The sequence below is a fragment of the Elephas maximus genome, chromosome 3 (assembly GCF_024166365.1).
Source record: "Elephas maximus indicus isolate mEleMax1 chromosome 3, mEleMax1 primary haplotype, whole genome shotgun sequence".
NCBI lineage: Eukaryota > Metazoa > Chordata > Mammalia > Proboscidea > Elephantidae > Elephas > Elephas maximus.
This window is the reverse complement of record NC_064821.1, coordinates 96,788,724-96,805,648: the sequence shown is the minus strand read 5'-3', so window position 1 is coordinate 96,805,648 and position 16,925 is coordinate 96,788,724. Positions and strand designations below refer to the sequence as shown.

Here is a 16,925-nt window from a genome sequence, read left to right as displayed (position 1 = left end):
GGAAACCTATTCCCCACGGCCCGCTTGCTCGGGCGGGGCCAAGGGCTTGCGAGCTCCACCCAAGAGGCTGGCCCCTAGGCAACAGGCCCCGCCCCCATCGTGGTCCTGTCCCCGCCGGCCCCGCCCGCTGCTGCTACCCGAGTGCCCTCTCCTGGCCGCGCCCGCCAGTGCCTACCGCCTCCGGGAAAGCGGGCCGCTGCCTTCCAGAACATTCTTGGGGCTTATACCAAACGTCCGTTATTAGGGGCTACTAGACGAAGTGCACTCCGTGGAACCCTGGCGGCACAGTGGTTAAGAGCTCAGCTGCAAACCAAAAGGTCCACAGTTCAAGTCCACCACCTGCTCATTGGAAACCGTATGGGGCTTGGAAACTGTATGGGGCATGGAAACCCTATGGGGCAGTTCTCTGTCCTATAGGGTCGCTGTGAGTCAAAATCAACTGGACAGCAACGGATTTGGTTTTTGGAGTGCTCTCCCTAGCCACCAGTCTGTCCACTTTCCAATCTTTTCTGCTTGAACCTGGCCAACCCTACCCCCTGTAGCCCCTGGGCTGGGCCAGTGAGAGGAAGAGGAGGCTGGAGAGGTGGGTAGGCAGGTCCTGTTGAAGATGTTGGCCCCATCTTGGCAGTGGAAAGCCACAGAAAGCTTGTGAGCAGAGCAAGGACATGGGCAGATCTGGCTTTTCAGTGCTCACTGTGCTGCCAGTGGACAGACTAGAGGGGCAGGGCATTCCAGAGCAAGGACTGGATTGACTGGTAAGGCTACAGGGAATAGGGGTTCATAGCCCCAGGATGGTGACTAGGCTGGGGGTTCTTCTAGCTTAGGGCTTACACCAGAGAGAAGGTAGGAAAGCAGGCCTCCCACTCTGAAAACCAGCAGACCAGCGAGTAGCCCCTGCTCCACAGTTGGCCTGTACACCCAGTGGACACCCCTAAGGCTGCAAGAAGACCATTCTCTGGAGATTCATCAGATCATAGGCCTCTAGAAAATTGAGAAATCTTTCCCCTCCTGGAGTCCCATGGACCCTGCAACAGGCCAGAACCTCCCATACCAAACCTCACAGGCCAACTAAACATACAATTTCCTTGTGTTGCTCTGGAATGGTGTGGGGTCTGCTCACAAGAACCATCTCATGTGTATCTCTATGCTTTTATCAGAAATTAGAAAACAGCTTTATTGATTAATGCAGCCTGGTTGAAAAATCTTTCAAAACACAGTAACATAAAACTTAAAGGGTGATTAAAAAATAGGGTCATTGATCCAGCCCCACCTAACCACACTGACATTAAGGGTAGGGTCCAGTGAGGGCAGGTGTGGCTGAACTGGAACCAGTCTGCTCCCACCCTCCCAGGACCCCTGCAACACTGTGGACCCTGGAGCTAGGATCAGCACTTTGGCAGCTGCCAGCTTCAGCCCTATAGCCAGGCTAGGCCCAAACCGCCACCTCATCAGGTCCAGACTGAAGCCAATACTGACCCCCATGTCTCAGGCTGAGAGCTGTCTGGTTTTGCCATGCCAAAAGCACCTGTCTATTAAGTAGTAATTGAAAAACTCCCATGACTGTACCAGCTCCAGTGTCTTCCAACAGAGCAGGCACAGGCTGTGGACCCTAAGCTACTACACTGATGCTGAGGGAACAGTTATTATTTGTTGTCATTCAAGCTGGTTCTGACTCATAGTGACCCTATGTACTACAGAATGAAACACTGCCTGGTCCTGCACCATCTTCACAATAGTTGTTATGCTTGAACCCATTGTTGCAGCCACTGTGTCAATCCATTTCATTGAGGGTCTTCCTTTTTTGCTGACCCTCTACATTACCAAGCATGATGTCCTTCTCAAGGGACTGATCGCTCCTGATAACATGTCCAGTTAGAACAGTTAGGGTATCAGTTCTCAATGATTCCTCTTACCTGTCCCAGGAGGGTGCTCGGACATGCCTGCCCATGGGCAAGACAGAAAGCGGGTCAGCTGTTACCCCTGCTGGACCCAACTCCTGGGTGCCAGCCCTTCTCGGGACAGAGGACAGGATGCTGCCCTGCACCCTAGAATCCTTCACTCCAGGTCCTGACACCCCTGCCCCACTACTGGGAGTGCCAACTTCCTTTTCCTCACCTAACTCAGTCTTCCCCTTTAAGCTGCGGTTGAGACAACTCCTCCAGGAGGCCTTCCTGACCACCCTATAGCCCCTCTACCACTGCTCCAGCACTGATCCATTGGGCTCTCTATTTGTGTCTCTCCCAGTAGATTCCAGTCATCTCATGGGCACAACTAGTGATTGCCAGGCTCTGAATCCACCAGAGATGCAGGATGTTTTTTAAATGAAGGAGCAACTGAAACCAAGGCAAGAGCCTAGGACCCTAAAACAGCTGAATGGTATCAAACTGTGTCTGTTTAAACCATGCCCCTCTGCAGGGACCATGAAAAGGGCTAGGGAAGAAAAGCTACAAGAAAGCTTTGTTTCTTGCAGCTGCATCAAATTTCCTTAAAAGGTCTCCACTGCTTAAAAAAGTAAAGAAACCTACGGGCTGGCCCAACCCTCTCACTTGATAATTAAGACAAGGGGGGACTCACCTTACAAAAAAATAATAAAGACAGAAACCCAGGCCCCCTGACTCCCCTACCCAGGTTCCTGCCCAATGCTGCTTTCCACAAGGATTCAAAGAGAGAATAAACTTTCCACAGGAGTCGCGTTGCTCATTTTATTTCAACAGTCAACTGTCCCGAGAAAAGGCACGGCTGACATCATAGGCAATTTGGGACATCATTCTATTCCCTGTGAACTGCATCAGTGCTTATGAACAGCCTATTTTTCTAAGTTGGTAATCACTATAAAAACATCAAATAGTCAAACTAATAGATTCTTTTTTTTTTTTTTTTTTTAACCAGAAATGATGCTTAAAACTGCTCAAACTTTATGGAGGGGAATGAAGCCACTCCAGGGGTCAGGATGCTGACTGGTAAACCCCGTGGAGGAGGGACAAGGGGCAGTGGCCAAGCAGACAGCCGGAGCCAGGTAAGCAAGGAGGGATGCTGCAGAACCTGCTGTCAGCGCCCCTGGTCCTGGCTGCTCGGACTGGCTGCCCAGATGGGCTGGAAGCTTGCTATCTGGTGGCCCCAGCACAACACTGCACCCAGCTGGGGACCAGGCAAAGGCCGCAGAAGGCTGCATGTCCTGTAGCGGGGCCTGTGGAAATCAAAGACCGCCTATGGGGGTTAGTCTGATAAATGGCGGCACATGCAGAGATGGTTAAATTCATTCCTAAACACAAGCTTCCACCAGCCCCCGACTCCTCAGAGCCCTGGCCCTCCCCTGGTAACAAACAACCCCAGATCTCAGGATTGGGGTAACCTGAGAAATCACCCTCCTTCCTCCTACCTTGAAATGGGAATTAGTTGCCATCTTACACCTATCAGTACCCTTTCTCCCCTCACATTATTCAACGCCAGCAAGAAAATCATTGCTGTCCCCCCTTGACAGCCCACTTTGTCGGTCCCGGAGGCCCTGGGCTTAGTTGGACTGCTCCTGAGAAGAGGGCTGGCTGGACTCACGTGGCGTCTCTGCATCCTGTTCTTCTGTGAAGGACAAAAAAGAGGGGCTGGATTTAGAAAGAGGGGAAAATACCAATTTTCAGATGCAAATTTTCTATAAGGCATATTCTCATTATTCTCAACCCCTTCAGAGACAGATGAGTCAGAGACCTTATTTGCCTTTAATTTGCTACAGGTCAGACGCTGGAATTCTCATGCCGGCCACATGATGGAGACTCAGGTTCAAACTCCAGCTCTGCTCCTCCTAGGCCAGGCGGCACCGAGAAGCCCCTCCCCCTCTCTGAACCTGAGCTCCCTCCATGTGAAAGGAGATGAGATTTACCTTGCAAAGTCAGCATAGGGACGAGGAGAGATAAATGAGAGCCAACTTGCACTACACACACCATATCATTAATATCACATACAAGTAGAATTTTGCTGAAGATCATTCGAAAGCAGCTGCAGCAGTACGTCAACAGGGAGCTGCCAGAAATTGAAGCTGGCTTCAGGAGAGGATGTGGGAGAAGGGGTATCATTGCTGATGTCAGATGGATCTTGGCTGGAAGCAGAAAGAGGTTTACCTGTGTTTTATTGACTATGCTAAGGCATTCAACTGTGTGGATCGTAACAGATTACAGATAACATTGCCAAGTATGGGAATTCCGTAACGCTTTTATTTGCTCATAAGGAACCTGCACACAGACCAAGAGGCAGTCGTTCCAACAGAACAAGGGGATACTGCGTGGTTTAAAGTCAGGAAAGGTTTGCGTCAGGGTTGTATCCTTTCATCATACGTATTCAATTGGTATGTTGAACAGATAATACAAGAAGCTGGATTATATGAAGAGCGGGGCATTAGGAGTGGAGGAAGACTAACAACCTGCACTATGCAGATGATACAACCTTGCTTGCTGATAGTGAAGAGGACTTAAAGCACTTACTGATGAAGATCAAAGACCACAGCCTTCAGTTTGGATTACACCGCAACATAAAGAAAACAAAAATCCTCACAACTGGACCAATAAACAACATCATAATAAATGGAGAAAATACTGAAGTTGTCAAGGATTTCATTTTACTTGGATCTACAATCAACACCCATGGAGGCAGCTGTCAGGAAATCAAATGAAATATTGCATTGGGCAAATCTGCTGCAGAAGACCTCTTCAAAGTGTTGAAAAGCAAAGACGTCGTTTTGAGAGCTAAGGTGTGCCTAATCCAAGCCAGTGTTTTCACCTGCCTTATATGCATGAAAAAGCTGGAGTGAATAATAAAGACTGAAGAATCGATGCCTTTGGAATTATGGTGTTGGTGAAAAATATTGAATATACCAGGGACTGCCCAAAGAATGAACAAATCAGAATGCTCTTTAGAAGCAAGAATGGTGAGACTTCGTCTCGTGGGCTTTGGACATGTTATCAGGAGGGACCAGTTCCTGGAGAAGGACATCATGCTTGGTAGAGGGTCAGCAAAATGTGCCTGCAACAATGGGCTCAAGCATAACAACGACTGTGAGGATGGCACAGGACTGGGCAGTGTTTTCATTCTGTTGTGTGTAGGGTCGCTACGAGCTGGGACCAACTGGACAGTACCTAACAACAACTAACAACTTTCTCTAATGCCTTCATCATTCCATGTTCTGTTCTTTAGTCCTCAGAAAGCCCTCTAGGTTAGGGACCATTATTTGTCCAAATTTGCAGATGTTCAAACTGAGGCACCAAGGAGTGAATTAACTTGGCCTCCTGGCTCGAGGGCCATGGAGCTTCAGGCCATGCCCTACCACCTGTCCACTACCAGATCTAAGGGCCTCACATGTGGCGAGTATGCACCAGGTGGCAGACCCATTCTATCTGAATAACTAGGATGGGGGACTGCAGCCCAGGCCAGCTGGTGGGGCCCGAGGCCTCTTCCTCCTTCCTCAGGGAGCAGCCCAGGACGGGCAGGGCCTGGAGTTCAGCTGACCACTAGTGTAACCAGCTGCCAGAGAGTTGACTCTGACTAATAGCAAACCCATATGTGTCAGAGTAGAACTGTGCTCCATAACGTTTTCAATGGCTGATTTTTTGGAAATAGGTTGCCAGGCCTTCCTTTCAAGTCACCTCTGGGTGAACTTGAATCTCCGACCTCTCGTTTAGCAGCCAAGAACGTTAACTGTTTGCATCACCCAAGGACTCTGACCACTAACTAGTATAATCCGTTGTTGTCAAGTTGATTGCGACCCATAGCAATTAACTAGTGTAGGACTTGGAAATTCATTCATTTCTCTGAGCCTGTTTCCTCTTCAGTGAAGTGGGGGAGGTTATCACCGGACTCACTTAACTCTTTAAGATTGTTCTGTCATTTTCAAGAGATTTGTAAAAGCAGAGCATCTCAAGCAGGTGGTTGTTGCTGGTGAACACTCATACAGTTTACCTTTCTCTTCACCAGAGACGGCCATCTAGTCCCTTACGCAGGTCTTACAGTCCAAATCTAAGAATGAATATCTACCTACCATCCACCTATTTTTCCTTAGTTGTAGCTGCAGCCCCAGATGTTAAAAATACCCTCAGCCTGCGGAGGCGGGGGGAAGGCCCCCAGTGGTGCGTCTGTAATCTGCACCAGCACTGCTCCTGCCCCTCTGCTACCGAAGGTCCTGCCCACTGCTGGCACCGTGTCCAGAACTCTGCACTGCCTGGCAGGGAGGAAAAACCACCCCCTGTGCCGTGTTCCCATTTCTGTTTCCTCTCTGGGAAGCGTGATTGATGTTGCTGGTTCTCCTGCGTGGCTGTCAGCACACATATATGGGAGAGAGGGGCCTCACTGCCTATAGCACCACATGTCAGTGGCCATCTTCAAGCTCTGTGCCAATTACAAGACCCGGGGGCACACCTGAAAGGCTCCCAGCTGTGCCCTAGCAAGAGCAGAGGCCAACACACAGGCCCCGGAAACAACACAGTGGAGGATGCTGGCTCCAAGAACGACCCAGGGGTGATGACAAGAGCTCCAAATTGGAAGTTAGATTTGTGGCTTTGCCTCTAGAGGCCACATCTGTAAAATGGGAATGGCAACACCGTACCACCTTTTCTCAGGGTGAGATTAGATCGGATCATTGCTCCCTCTCCACTGGGCCCCAGATAATCCAATTTGTAAAAAAAAGGTTTCTTCAAAAAGATGTACACTTAGGTCTGCCACCTGAGAGAGGCAGAATAGCTTCGTGGTTAGGCTTGTGGGCCCTGGAGTCCAGGCTCCTCTACTTACTAGCTGTGTGGCCTTGGGAAAGTTACTTCTTATCTCTGGTCCTCATCTGTAACTTGTAGATAAAGTAGCACCTACCTTATTGGGCTGTCTGAGAATTAAACGGAAAGCATGTAGCACAGTGCCTAGCACAAATAAAGTGGCCAGCAAAAGTTGTGATTATTATTTATATTACTTTTTCCATTGGCTCTTTTAACTTCCTAAGTCCCATGATTCAATATTCTGCTAACCGGGGCATGAGAGAAATCATGGGAGCCCAGATTTGAACCCCACTCTGTCCTGCCCCAAAGCCAGGTGCTGTTTGCTGAGCAGTACTGCCTCCTGGGCCAGGACCCCTTCTCTGCCTGTGTCACCTGCCTGTCGGAACGGAGGATCCTGGCTGATAATGAGTGGGACATAGCTTTATAACCTAGAAACACCTCATCGGTCTTGAACCTTTCCAGGGTCTCTGGAGCATACTCTCATCAGAACCTGCTGTCACTGAGAGGGGAAGGTCCCCTGCAGGCTCGTTGCGTGCTCTCAGTTCCATCAGAGCCTGCAAACGCATTCTACCAAATAACAAATTTTCTCTTAAAGTCTGGTCACGGGTTTAAATTAGCTCTCCTCCAGGCGTCCTAACACTGAAATCAGCCTTGATGAGCCACCAACAGGCTCGTCTCTGATGACAGCTTTTTACTTCAATTCTCTGGGCTAGAATGTACTATAATTCACGGAAAGATGGCTGAGTGGGACGTGGCCTGTCTGGTCACCCACCGCGCCTCCCGCCAGCACCTCAGGATCTTACACTCCAACTGCAATTCAGCAAAGCCCTGTGACCGGCGCTGTGGTTTCCAGCGATAGGTAGACTTCAGCCCTGCCCATCTCGGCTGGGCTGCTCACTGAGGGAGGAGGAAAAAGCCTCAGGTCCCATCAGTCGGGCTGGGCAGCAGCCACTGATCCTAGTTTTACAGAAAGGACCTTCTGGATCTCATTGGGTTTGCCAGCCCTTTCGAAATAAGTAAGAGCCTCCGGGTAGGACTGAAAGGAAAAAAAAAATCCCAAAGCTTTTAAAGCTGCTACAGCCCTCAAAACAACACTCAAAGCATTTTCACATCAAAGTCTCAGTCGACCCTTGCAGTAACCCTGCGATGGAGTGCATTTTACAGATGAGAAGACTGAGGCCGAGGGGGCATGAGGACCCAGGTCATCCAGTGCACTAGTGGCTGAGCTTTGAAGGACAGGTCTCCAGCCCCTGGTCTGGTGCTCTCTCCAGAGTGGTCTAGGGCAGAACGCCCCCACCAGCTCCAAATCACCTCCTGCTGCTGCTTCCCCATGAGAGGCCTAGCTCCTCTGGTCTCTGAGCGTACCACATGCATGCCATCCTCCACATCTCTGCCCGTGGGCACTGGGAGGGTGAGGGAATTAGCACTGGCCTTGGAGCCAGACACAGAACACTGTTCAACTCCCAGCTTTTCCGTTTATAAGAATCTCTCAGGGCCTTGGTTTCCTCACCTAAGAATGGAAACCCACTTCCCTCTGAGCAGGGGAGGGGGGAAGTGTGTAAGGCAAGAGTGTAGCCCAGCATATTTGAAATTCTGTTCTCCATCTCCCTCCTCTCCACACATACTTCAGACTAGGCCCCTCCTCCTCCAGGGAGTCTTCCTGGCTCTCTCAGGAGCTATCTGGAAGGCTGGATGCTCACTTACCGGTGGTTTCCTTTTCCGTGTCGGACAGGACAGTCAGTGAGAAAGAAGATGGTGGTGGCGGCGGAGGTGGTGGTGGGAGGAAGTGGAGCGCAGAGAGGAAGCCTGGAGGGAGGAACTGGGGCTGTGGTGACGGGGTGGGAGGATAGTAGCTTGGCTGGAAGTCTCCCACTGGTTCCGACACCTGCATGACACACACAGCAGAGAAGCCAGAGATGGGAGATAATTAGCCCAGATGGGCTGATCAAAATGTCTTGTGTTCCCCCAAGTGGGGGAGCTTCATCCCTGTGGGGTAGATGTGCCTCTGTGACCTTGAACACCCAGGCACAGAGCACTTGGAACAGGGTGTTCAACAAACACCTGGCAAATGACTAAAAGCAAGAAGGAATACAAGCACATGCACACCCCAGAGAAGTTGGGGACAAATGAACAGTAACATGGACTGAGCCCTTCTGTGTGTGCCTGGTACAGATTATGTTTGGATCCTTTGCCCCAGTCGATCCTTACAACCCCATGAGGTAGGCTCTCCTACTGTCCTCAGTGTACTGATGAAAAACAGGTTCAGACAGGCCCAAGGTCACCAAGCTGGTAAGTGGTAGACACGCCTGGATCCCAGGCCTGACTCCACAGCCCACACGGCTGACCCCTGAGATGTACTGCTCTGCAGTGGAGAAGAGTCTGGACTCCTGGCAACATGTCTCATTTTCTGGCACATGGAATGACCTAAACGAGTGCACAGGGGGCCTTTTTGGGGCCCTGTTCTAACGTGGCAGGGGGAGAAGTCAGCAACCTGGGTCTAGTCGGCTGTTACTGAGGGGAGGGAAGCTGGGTGACCTCAGGAAAATGGCTTCACCACTCAACTCTTCAGTATTTCTGTTCCTTCTTCGGTAAACGGGAGCTAACCCCATACCACAGGACCCTAAGGCTGAAATAAGAGGACTTGGAAGGGTGCCGACTATGCAACTCAGAGCTTAACTGAGAAACACATGAATGCAATAAAAAAAAAAAAATAACAAATATCGTCAAGTGAGTTTGAGAAGCCCTGCACACATCCCTCCACACTGGAGAGTTACACATGAGCATATTAAAAGCTCTGGGTACACCGCAGAAGTTTTCTGAGATTAACTTGGCATGTCCTAACTTTAGTTAACCACAGGGGAGGGAAGAAATCCCACTTTTAAGTACCTACCATGTGCCAGATCCCGGGTTAGGCACTTTACATGCATTACACCCTATTCAATCCACTCCACACCCCTATGAGATAGGTACTCTTACCCCCATTTTACAGATGAAGAACCTGAGTGAGGTCCCAGGAGGCTGGGTAACCTCCCCAGGCCATCCGCCTAGAAACTGACGGAGGCAGGCTTGGACCCTGGATCTGTGCAACTCCAGGCTGTGCTCTTTGGTGAAGAGGAGAATAGAGGAGCAAAGCAGCAGCAGGAGGGGCAGGAACGGAGGTAGGAAGGAGGAAGATGTCTCTGAGAGAATCTCAGAGCCTGAGCAGCAGTTAACAGGACAAGGATAAAAGTAATTCATACTCTTGGGTTTGAAACAGTCTGACAAATGCCTGATCCTCTGTCCAGACATGAAGGGGAGGGATGGGGGATTATTAGCACTTATTATTAGCCAAGTCTCTCCCTGGATCACAGCTCCTGCCTGGGGCCTGTGGTGGCAGCTCAGGCCCAGATACACCAACTGAGATCACACTCCTAACAAAGGCCGTCTGGCGAGCCCGTCAATCAGAGCCCAGCCCTGGACGCCAGGCTCCGGGCTTCTGTGTGAGCAGACGGTGTGGGCTCCACTTGGCCAGCCACTCTCTTTGTGTGGAGGCTGGAGATGCCTTGTTTTCCCTGGGCTGCAATGGGGTGGCCAGGTGGAGAAAGGCAGCACCCACAGATTTCAGGCGGGGCAGGGTGAGGGTGAGAGTCACGGGCCATTATTTGCTCAAACTCTGTGTGAGAGACATACTTGGGGCAGGAGAAGATGCCTGGGCTCTGGAGTTAGGGCAGACAAGGCGCACATCCTGGCTGTGTCACCAGCCGTGTAATTCTAATCTCAGTCCATCACTCACCAGTTCGGTGACTTAAGACAGCTTCTCTGAGACCGTGTACTTGACTCTAGAACAGGGTAATGACGACTGCCTTGAAGGTTCATATAAGGGTCAATAGGCAAATTATCAAGACCAGGGGTTTCCAAATTCTCCCGCTTGAACCAATGAAAAATGGCTTTTAAGTAAAACTTAACCATATCTAAAACAGGAAGAAGAGGCACGGCTGGAGCTGGAGGAGTAGGGACCCACGGACCTGTGGCCCAGCCTGCTTGGACACAGCAGAAACCCCACGGGACTGGCTCCACGCTCTCCAGCTAATGACTCTTGACATTATATAAATGTCAAGCTTTCATCTTCTAATCACTGCCCACATTAAACCAACAAAGTCTGTTCTCTCCTCGCTCCTCTACCCTCCACCCACGGCAAACTTCTCTGAAGACGTCCAGGGTTGGCTCTTAGCCCCGAGGGAGAGAGTAAAGGTCAAATGTGCTGCTTTTGAGCCAGCCTCCACCACAAGTCCAGCCTTATGAGGACAAAAGTCAGGACAGGCCACTGGGCCTCTTGCTATCCTACAGCCCCACGTCCCTCAGGGTTTGCCAAGAAGAGAGGCCATTTATTTATCTAGGAGGGTATCCAAGGTCATAAAACCTGTCACCCTTACCTTGTACCCCACACAACAGGAGCGGCCTTTGATATACTTGGTATGCAAAACTCCAGGTTTCACGAATATACCAGTTAGTAATTGATAATTAATGTTACAAAAGGATAAAATTTTACTTATTTTTTCAACAAATATTTCCTAAGGCACCAGGTGTTCTGGGGAAGGTATCTCTATTTTTCATCATTGAATTCAAATGCCATCTCCTGAAAACCCTCTGTAGGCTCAAATGGGCCATATCTGTGGGCAGGCAACCTGGTTCTGGTTCTGGCCCTGCCTTAAACTGTGTAGCCACAGGAGAGTGACATCCTCTTTCTGGTCTCAAGCAGAATGAAGGTCCCCTCCAACATCAGCAGGTCCCTGGGTGGGACAAGCTGTTTGCATTTGGCTGCTAAACTCAAGGTCCATGGTTTGAACCCACCCAGCAGCTCCACAGAAGAAAGGTCTGATGATCTACATCCATAAAGATGACAGGCAAGAAAACCATATGGAGTTCAGTTCTACTCTGTAACACATGAGGTGGACATGAGTCAGAATCGACTCAACAGCAATGGGCTTGATTTCCTAGTATCAGCATCTCATGAGTTAAGGCCGTCTCTCCCACCAGACCATGCGGCCCTGCACAGAGTAGGCATACCACCACTTAGGACAACCGGCTTCCTGGGACTGAGGATCAGCAGAGGCGGTTGAGATAAGGAGGAACTCGGAAAGAAGGCAAGCATGGGACTCACCAAGCTTCCTCCATGGTGGAGGCTGCAAGAGATGTGCCGGAAGCCTTGCTGCAGAGGAATCCCTGCAGCTGGGGGCACATCCTGGTAGCCCAGCGGGAACGGGCGGTAGGAATGCATGGAGCAGCTGGGGTACAGCCTGGAAGGCTCTCTCTCCAGGTACTCAGAACCCGCCATACAATCTGAGTTCATGCTCAGAGGGAGTCCTGGAGAAGGCAAGCAATGAGGGAAGCATGAGAAACACACAGAGCTAGGGAAAAAGGTATCACATTACGGTCCAAAAGTAGCAGCAAAATGAACACTCATATTCATTTACAAAGAACTCCCACAGCTGTTATGCCTTTGATCCTGGTTTTTTTTTTTTTTTTAACTGATTTCTTTTTTTTTTTCACTGTGGTAAATATACGTATAACAAAACATCTGTCGTTTCAACATTCTTCACATGTACAACTAAGTGACATTAGCTTATATTCATGTTTTTCCACCATCGCCCTTATCTGTTCCCCAAATTTTCCATCACCTCATTGCTTTTTAAACCCTTCGACCACATCCCACTGCTCTTGGAAAAAGTCCTTAGCATGGCCCAGAAAGCCCCATGTAGTCTGGTTCTGCCTCCACTCCACCCTCAGCCTCATCGTGGACCATAACCTAGGAGCTTATTGTTTCCAATCCATTTCAAGGCCTTTGCAGATGCTGTTCCCTCAGCCTCGAAGCCTTTCTCTCCTAACCCCACTTGCCTCCTTGAGTCATACTCAGCTCCTACTCTTCCTTTAGACCACAGTTAAATCATCAATTATTAAAGCTTTAAACATTGGTTTGTGTGATTTTTTGATTCATGCTGTCCCTCCCACTAGGACAACAAGATCCTTGAGTGCAGGGAGTGTAGGTTTCCCCCCTCACCTCTTCACCACTAGTGTCTGGTACGTAGTAAGCATTAGCTCCCTGTTTGTTAAGAGACTCAATACAGAAAGGCACCCTGTGACCTTGGAAAGGCATCCTTCTCCTAGGATTGCTGTTTCGGGTTGGTCTTCTCCATCAGACAGCTGTTCCCTCAGGACCCAGATTTTTCTAGAATGTCCTAGAAGTCAAAATGGCCTTTTGAGAGCATCCAGAGGAGAGAAACTGATAGATAAGGAGCCTGCCACCCAGCCTCCTGACTCAGACCTGTGCGCTCTCTACCACACTGCCATAGGGAAAATACCAAGAAAACACATGTCCACACCTAAAGGCTTATTTTTTTAAAGTCTCAAATCTGTATGTGAATTGCACCCACTGGCAGATACAGGTTCAGTGGTAGAAATTTCTAAATTTCAGTAGGTGCTCCTCATATATTAATACAGACGATAGAGCACACAAGTAGCACTGTCAGGGAAACCTCTTAGACATGACACCTTACAGGATGAAGTTCTCAGGCTCAAAGGCAAAGGACCATAGACTCAGGGGACATCTACATCAACTGACATATCATAGTTCATAAAGAAAATGTTCTACACTCTACTTGGAGAGTATTTCTGGGGTCTTGAAAGCTAGCAAGCGGCCATCTAAGATACAACTACCGGTCTCTTCTAGTCAGGAGCAAAGGAGAGTGAAAAAAACTAAAGACTCAAGGGGGCAATTAGTCCAAAGGACTAATGCACCACATAAACCAAAGCCAGCACAATCCAGAGACCAGAAAAACTAGATGGTGTCCGGCTACCACAACCAACTGCTCTGACTGGGATTACAACAGAGAGTCCTGAACGGAACAGGAGAAAAATGTAGAACCAAAGATCAAATTCTCAAAAAAAAGACTAGACTTGCTGATTTGACAGAGACTGGAGGAACCAGGAGACTACGGTCCCTGGACACCCTTCTAACTCAGAATTTAAGCCACTTCTGAAGTTCACCTTACGTCCAAAGATTAAAAACAAACAAACAAAAACCAAATCCACTGCCTTGGAGTCGATTCTGACTCATAGCTACTCTACAGGACAGAGTAGAAAGAACTGCCCCACAGGGTTTCCAAGGGGTGGCTGGTGGATTTGAACAGCTGACTTTTTTTGGTTAGCAGCTGAGCTCTTAACCACTGCCCCCAGGAGTCCACAGCCAAAGACTAGGCAGGCCTATAAAACAAACAACACACATAAGGAACGTTATTCTTAGATCAAGAATATGAGATCAAATGGGCAACACCTGCCCCCAAACAACACTGGACAAATGGAAAGTGATCTGGGGGTGAAAACTGAAAAGGAGGAGAGTGCGTGACACAATGCGGGATTTCAACCAATGCCGCAAAGCAATTTGTGTATCATTTTTTGGATGAGAGACTAACTTGCTCTTTAAACTTTCACCTAAAGCACACACACAAAATCTGTGTGATTAAAATTGTACTTTACTACTGAAAACAGCAAGACATAACAATGCAATTTAAGCACAATGTGGAAGAGAAAAAAAAGCGGCAAAAAGCTCTCAAATCAACTATGCCCCTCCTGTGTAAGCAGAGGCTGCACCAGGAAAGCAACTTCATTCCCGCCACATCCAGGAAAAGGGCGGGAAGAGGTGCACAGGGCATTGTCTTGGAGGAGCCCCCAGGTCCCAGGAAGGGAGGGAACCCCCTGGAGGCGCGGTTATATTTGAGCCGGCCCACCTAGAGTGGAGCCCTGTCGGAGGAGCTGCCAGCCCAAGAAAAAGGCGGGAAGGGGCGCGCAGGCGCATTGTCTTGGAGGAGCCCCCAGGTCCCAGGAAGGACGGGAACTGCCTGGAGGCGCGGTTATATTTGAGCCGGCCCACCTACAGTGACGTCCTGGGGGAGGAGCTTCCAGGCCAAGAAAAGGGCGGGAAGGAGCGCGCAGGCGCACTGGACAGGGTGCGGCCGAGATGCGGTCCTCTGGGAGGAGCCTCCAGCCTACACAAAGGGAGGGCAGGGAAGGATGCGCAGACGCAGTCCTAGTTGAGCAGGCCACCACAGGGAAGCGCTGGGGGAGGAGCCTCCAGTCCACTGGCGGGAAGGGGTGCACCAGCTCCGGAAGTCTCAGCAGAGGAGGAGCCAACGCCAACTTGGCGTGGGGGCCATTTTTTCTTGGAAAATGGCAAGGCAAACCCTGTAGCTGAATATTAAAAGCCCTCCGGACCACCCATACCTTTTTATCGCTCTATTGCCCTTTTTGCAAAAACGCATTGAACCCAATCCATGTTCTGAGGAAGGCTTCTCAAACGAAGGTTACCCTTGGAAGGCATTTCCCCACCTCCACCACCTTCCCAACCCCACGGCCCATCCCTGCAGGATCCCGGCGAGCCTGGACCGCCAGCTCGGGGAACAGGAAGACTACACTCCTGAGACGAACGGATGGTGGGGCTGAGGCAGCACGGGGCCTAGGAATCTTACCGAGGTCGGCGAACGGTGGGCTGGACACAGGCCGCAGAGGCCTGCGCAGCTCCAGGCGGCCGGGACATCCCCTGGCCGCGGCCTCTGCCTCCAGCTGGGGCCCCATGGAACTGGACATCGCAGCTGCCGCTCCTTCGCTCGGCCCCATGTGGCTGCGGCCGCTCACAACCGGGTGGAAGGCGCTCGGGCCCGGACTGGGGCCCCGCGGGGGCCTCTCGGGGAAGCCAGAGATCGCACGGCCGTGGGGTCTGGGCTCCGAGTCCCCCGAAGCGGCGGGCGACAGCCGACGGAGGCTTGAGCCCGGGATGGCGGCCGCGGCCCCAGTGGCCGGCTTAGGCCCCTGAGCGCCCAGGGTCGCCTCCTGCTCCTCCTCGGACGCCTGTCTCTTGAGCACTTTCTGCGCAGCCATTATCTTCTGGCGCTCGCTGATCAGGTAGCATTTCTCACAGGCGCACTGCTTCCAGCGGCAGTTGCCCGAGTGGCCCTTGACTGGCACCAGATAGCCATGGTTCCGACACCGGGAGCACTTGGGGGTGCGAATCATCTTCTCGACCAGCTTGGTAGGGTCTGTCTTCATTACACAACCACCACCTCCGGGAGCCGCAGAGCAAGTGGAATAGGAATGAGCAGCGCCCCACAAGTCCTTGGTGCTGGGGACGTTGGATACACTTGTAACAAAGTGGTTCTCAGTATGTCCCGGAACTGCAGCCAACACCCTTGCATTTTCCCTCCTTTTTGGGGGGGTGCAAAATTTGGAGAGTCTGAATTTCTGTGCATTGGGTAATTAGGTGCACAGGATTGGGTTGAATAAGTTCTTCATGGAATGCTATTGCATGTATGTCATTTGGGTGAGCTGAAGTCTTAGGCGTTTAATTCTCCAAACTTTTTATTCCCGCCTCCCCATAGATAGAAGGTATTTTGTAACTTCAAAAAAGGCGGGGCGATTTTCAACGGTCCACAGATTTAAAGCTCCACAGGAATGTTGCTCTCTGTAAACCCATTCCAGTAGAAAAGCGTTCTAAAAGGCAAACCGTGTATCTCCTCCCAAAAGCTGCCGCTTCTGCTGAATTTTATTTCTCTTCCCTGCAGGGAAGCAGCCGTTCATGGTGATGCTTCCAGAATATTCTCAAGAGCTCAGCGCAGTGTGATGGTTGCTCAAGGGCGTGTGCCCTTAACAGTAATTCCCGTTTAAGAGTTGCTAATACAAACGAAACCCATTGCTGTGGAATCGATTGGACTCATAGCGACCCTATAGGACAGAGTAGAAACTCCCCATAGGGTTTCCAAGGCTGTAAATCTTCAGGGAAGCGGAGTGCAACATCTTTCTCCCACAGAGCGGCTGGTGGGTCCAACTGCCTACGTTTTGGTTAGCAGCTGAGCGCTTTAACTACTGCAGCCACCAAGACTCCTCATCTTGTTAAGAGGATGCATTTCGGAAAGGTGGACTGTTAACTTTTGTTGATGGCTCCCAAAGTAAAGCATACTTAACTGTGGCTTTAACGTCAACGAGGATTCATAGCGACCCTATAGAAAAACTGCTGCTTAGGGTTTCCAAGGCTGTAATATTTAGGGAAGCAGACTGCCACATCTTTCTCTCACAGAGCAGCTGATGGGTTCGAAGTGCCTATCTTTCCCTTAGCAGCCAAGTACTGCAAGCACTGCATCACCACGGCTCCTT

General features: G+C 50.3%; 1 protein-coding gene across 1 annotated transcript; it reads right to left on the bottom strand.

Moving 5' to 3' along the window:
• Positions 1–2,702: 2,702 nt before the first annotated feature.
• Positions 2,703–15,824, bottom strand: DMRTB1 (DMRT like family B with proline rich C-terminal 1). The gene is made up of 5 exons (XM_049875545.1): positions 15,248–15,824; positions 11,887–12,089; positions 8,451–8,631; positions 3,380–3,576; positions 2,703–3,187 (listed from the first exon to the last, which is right to left on the bottom strand). Exons 1-4 carry the CDS (start codon positions 15,822–15,824, stop codon positions 3,512–3,514), a joined length of 1,026 nt encoding a protein of 341 aa, XP_049731502.1. The 3' UTR covers positions 2,703–3,187; positions 3,380–3,511.
• Positions 15,825–16,925: the final 1,101 nt, after the last annotated feature.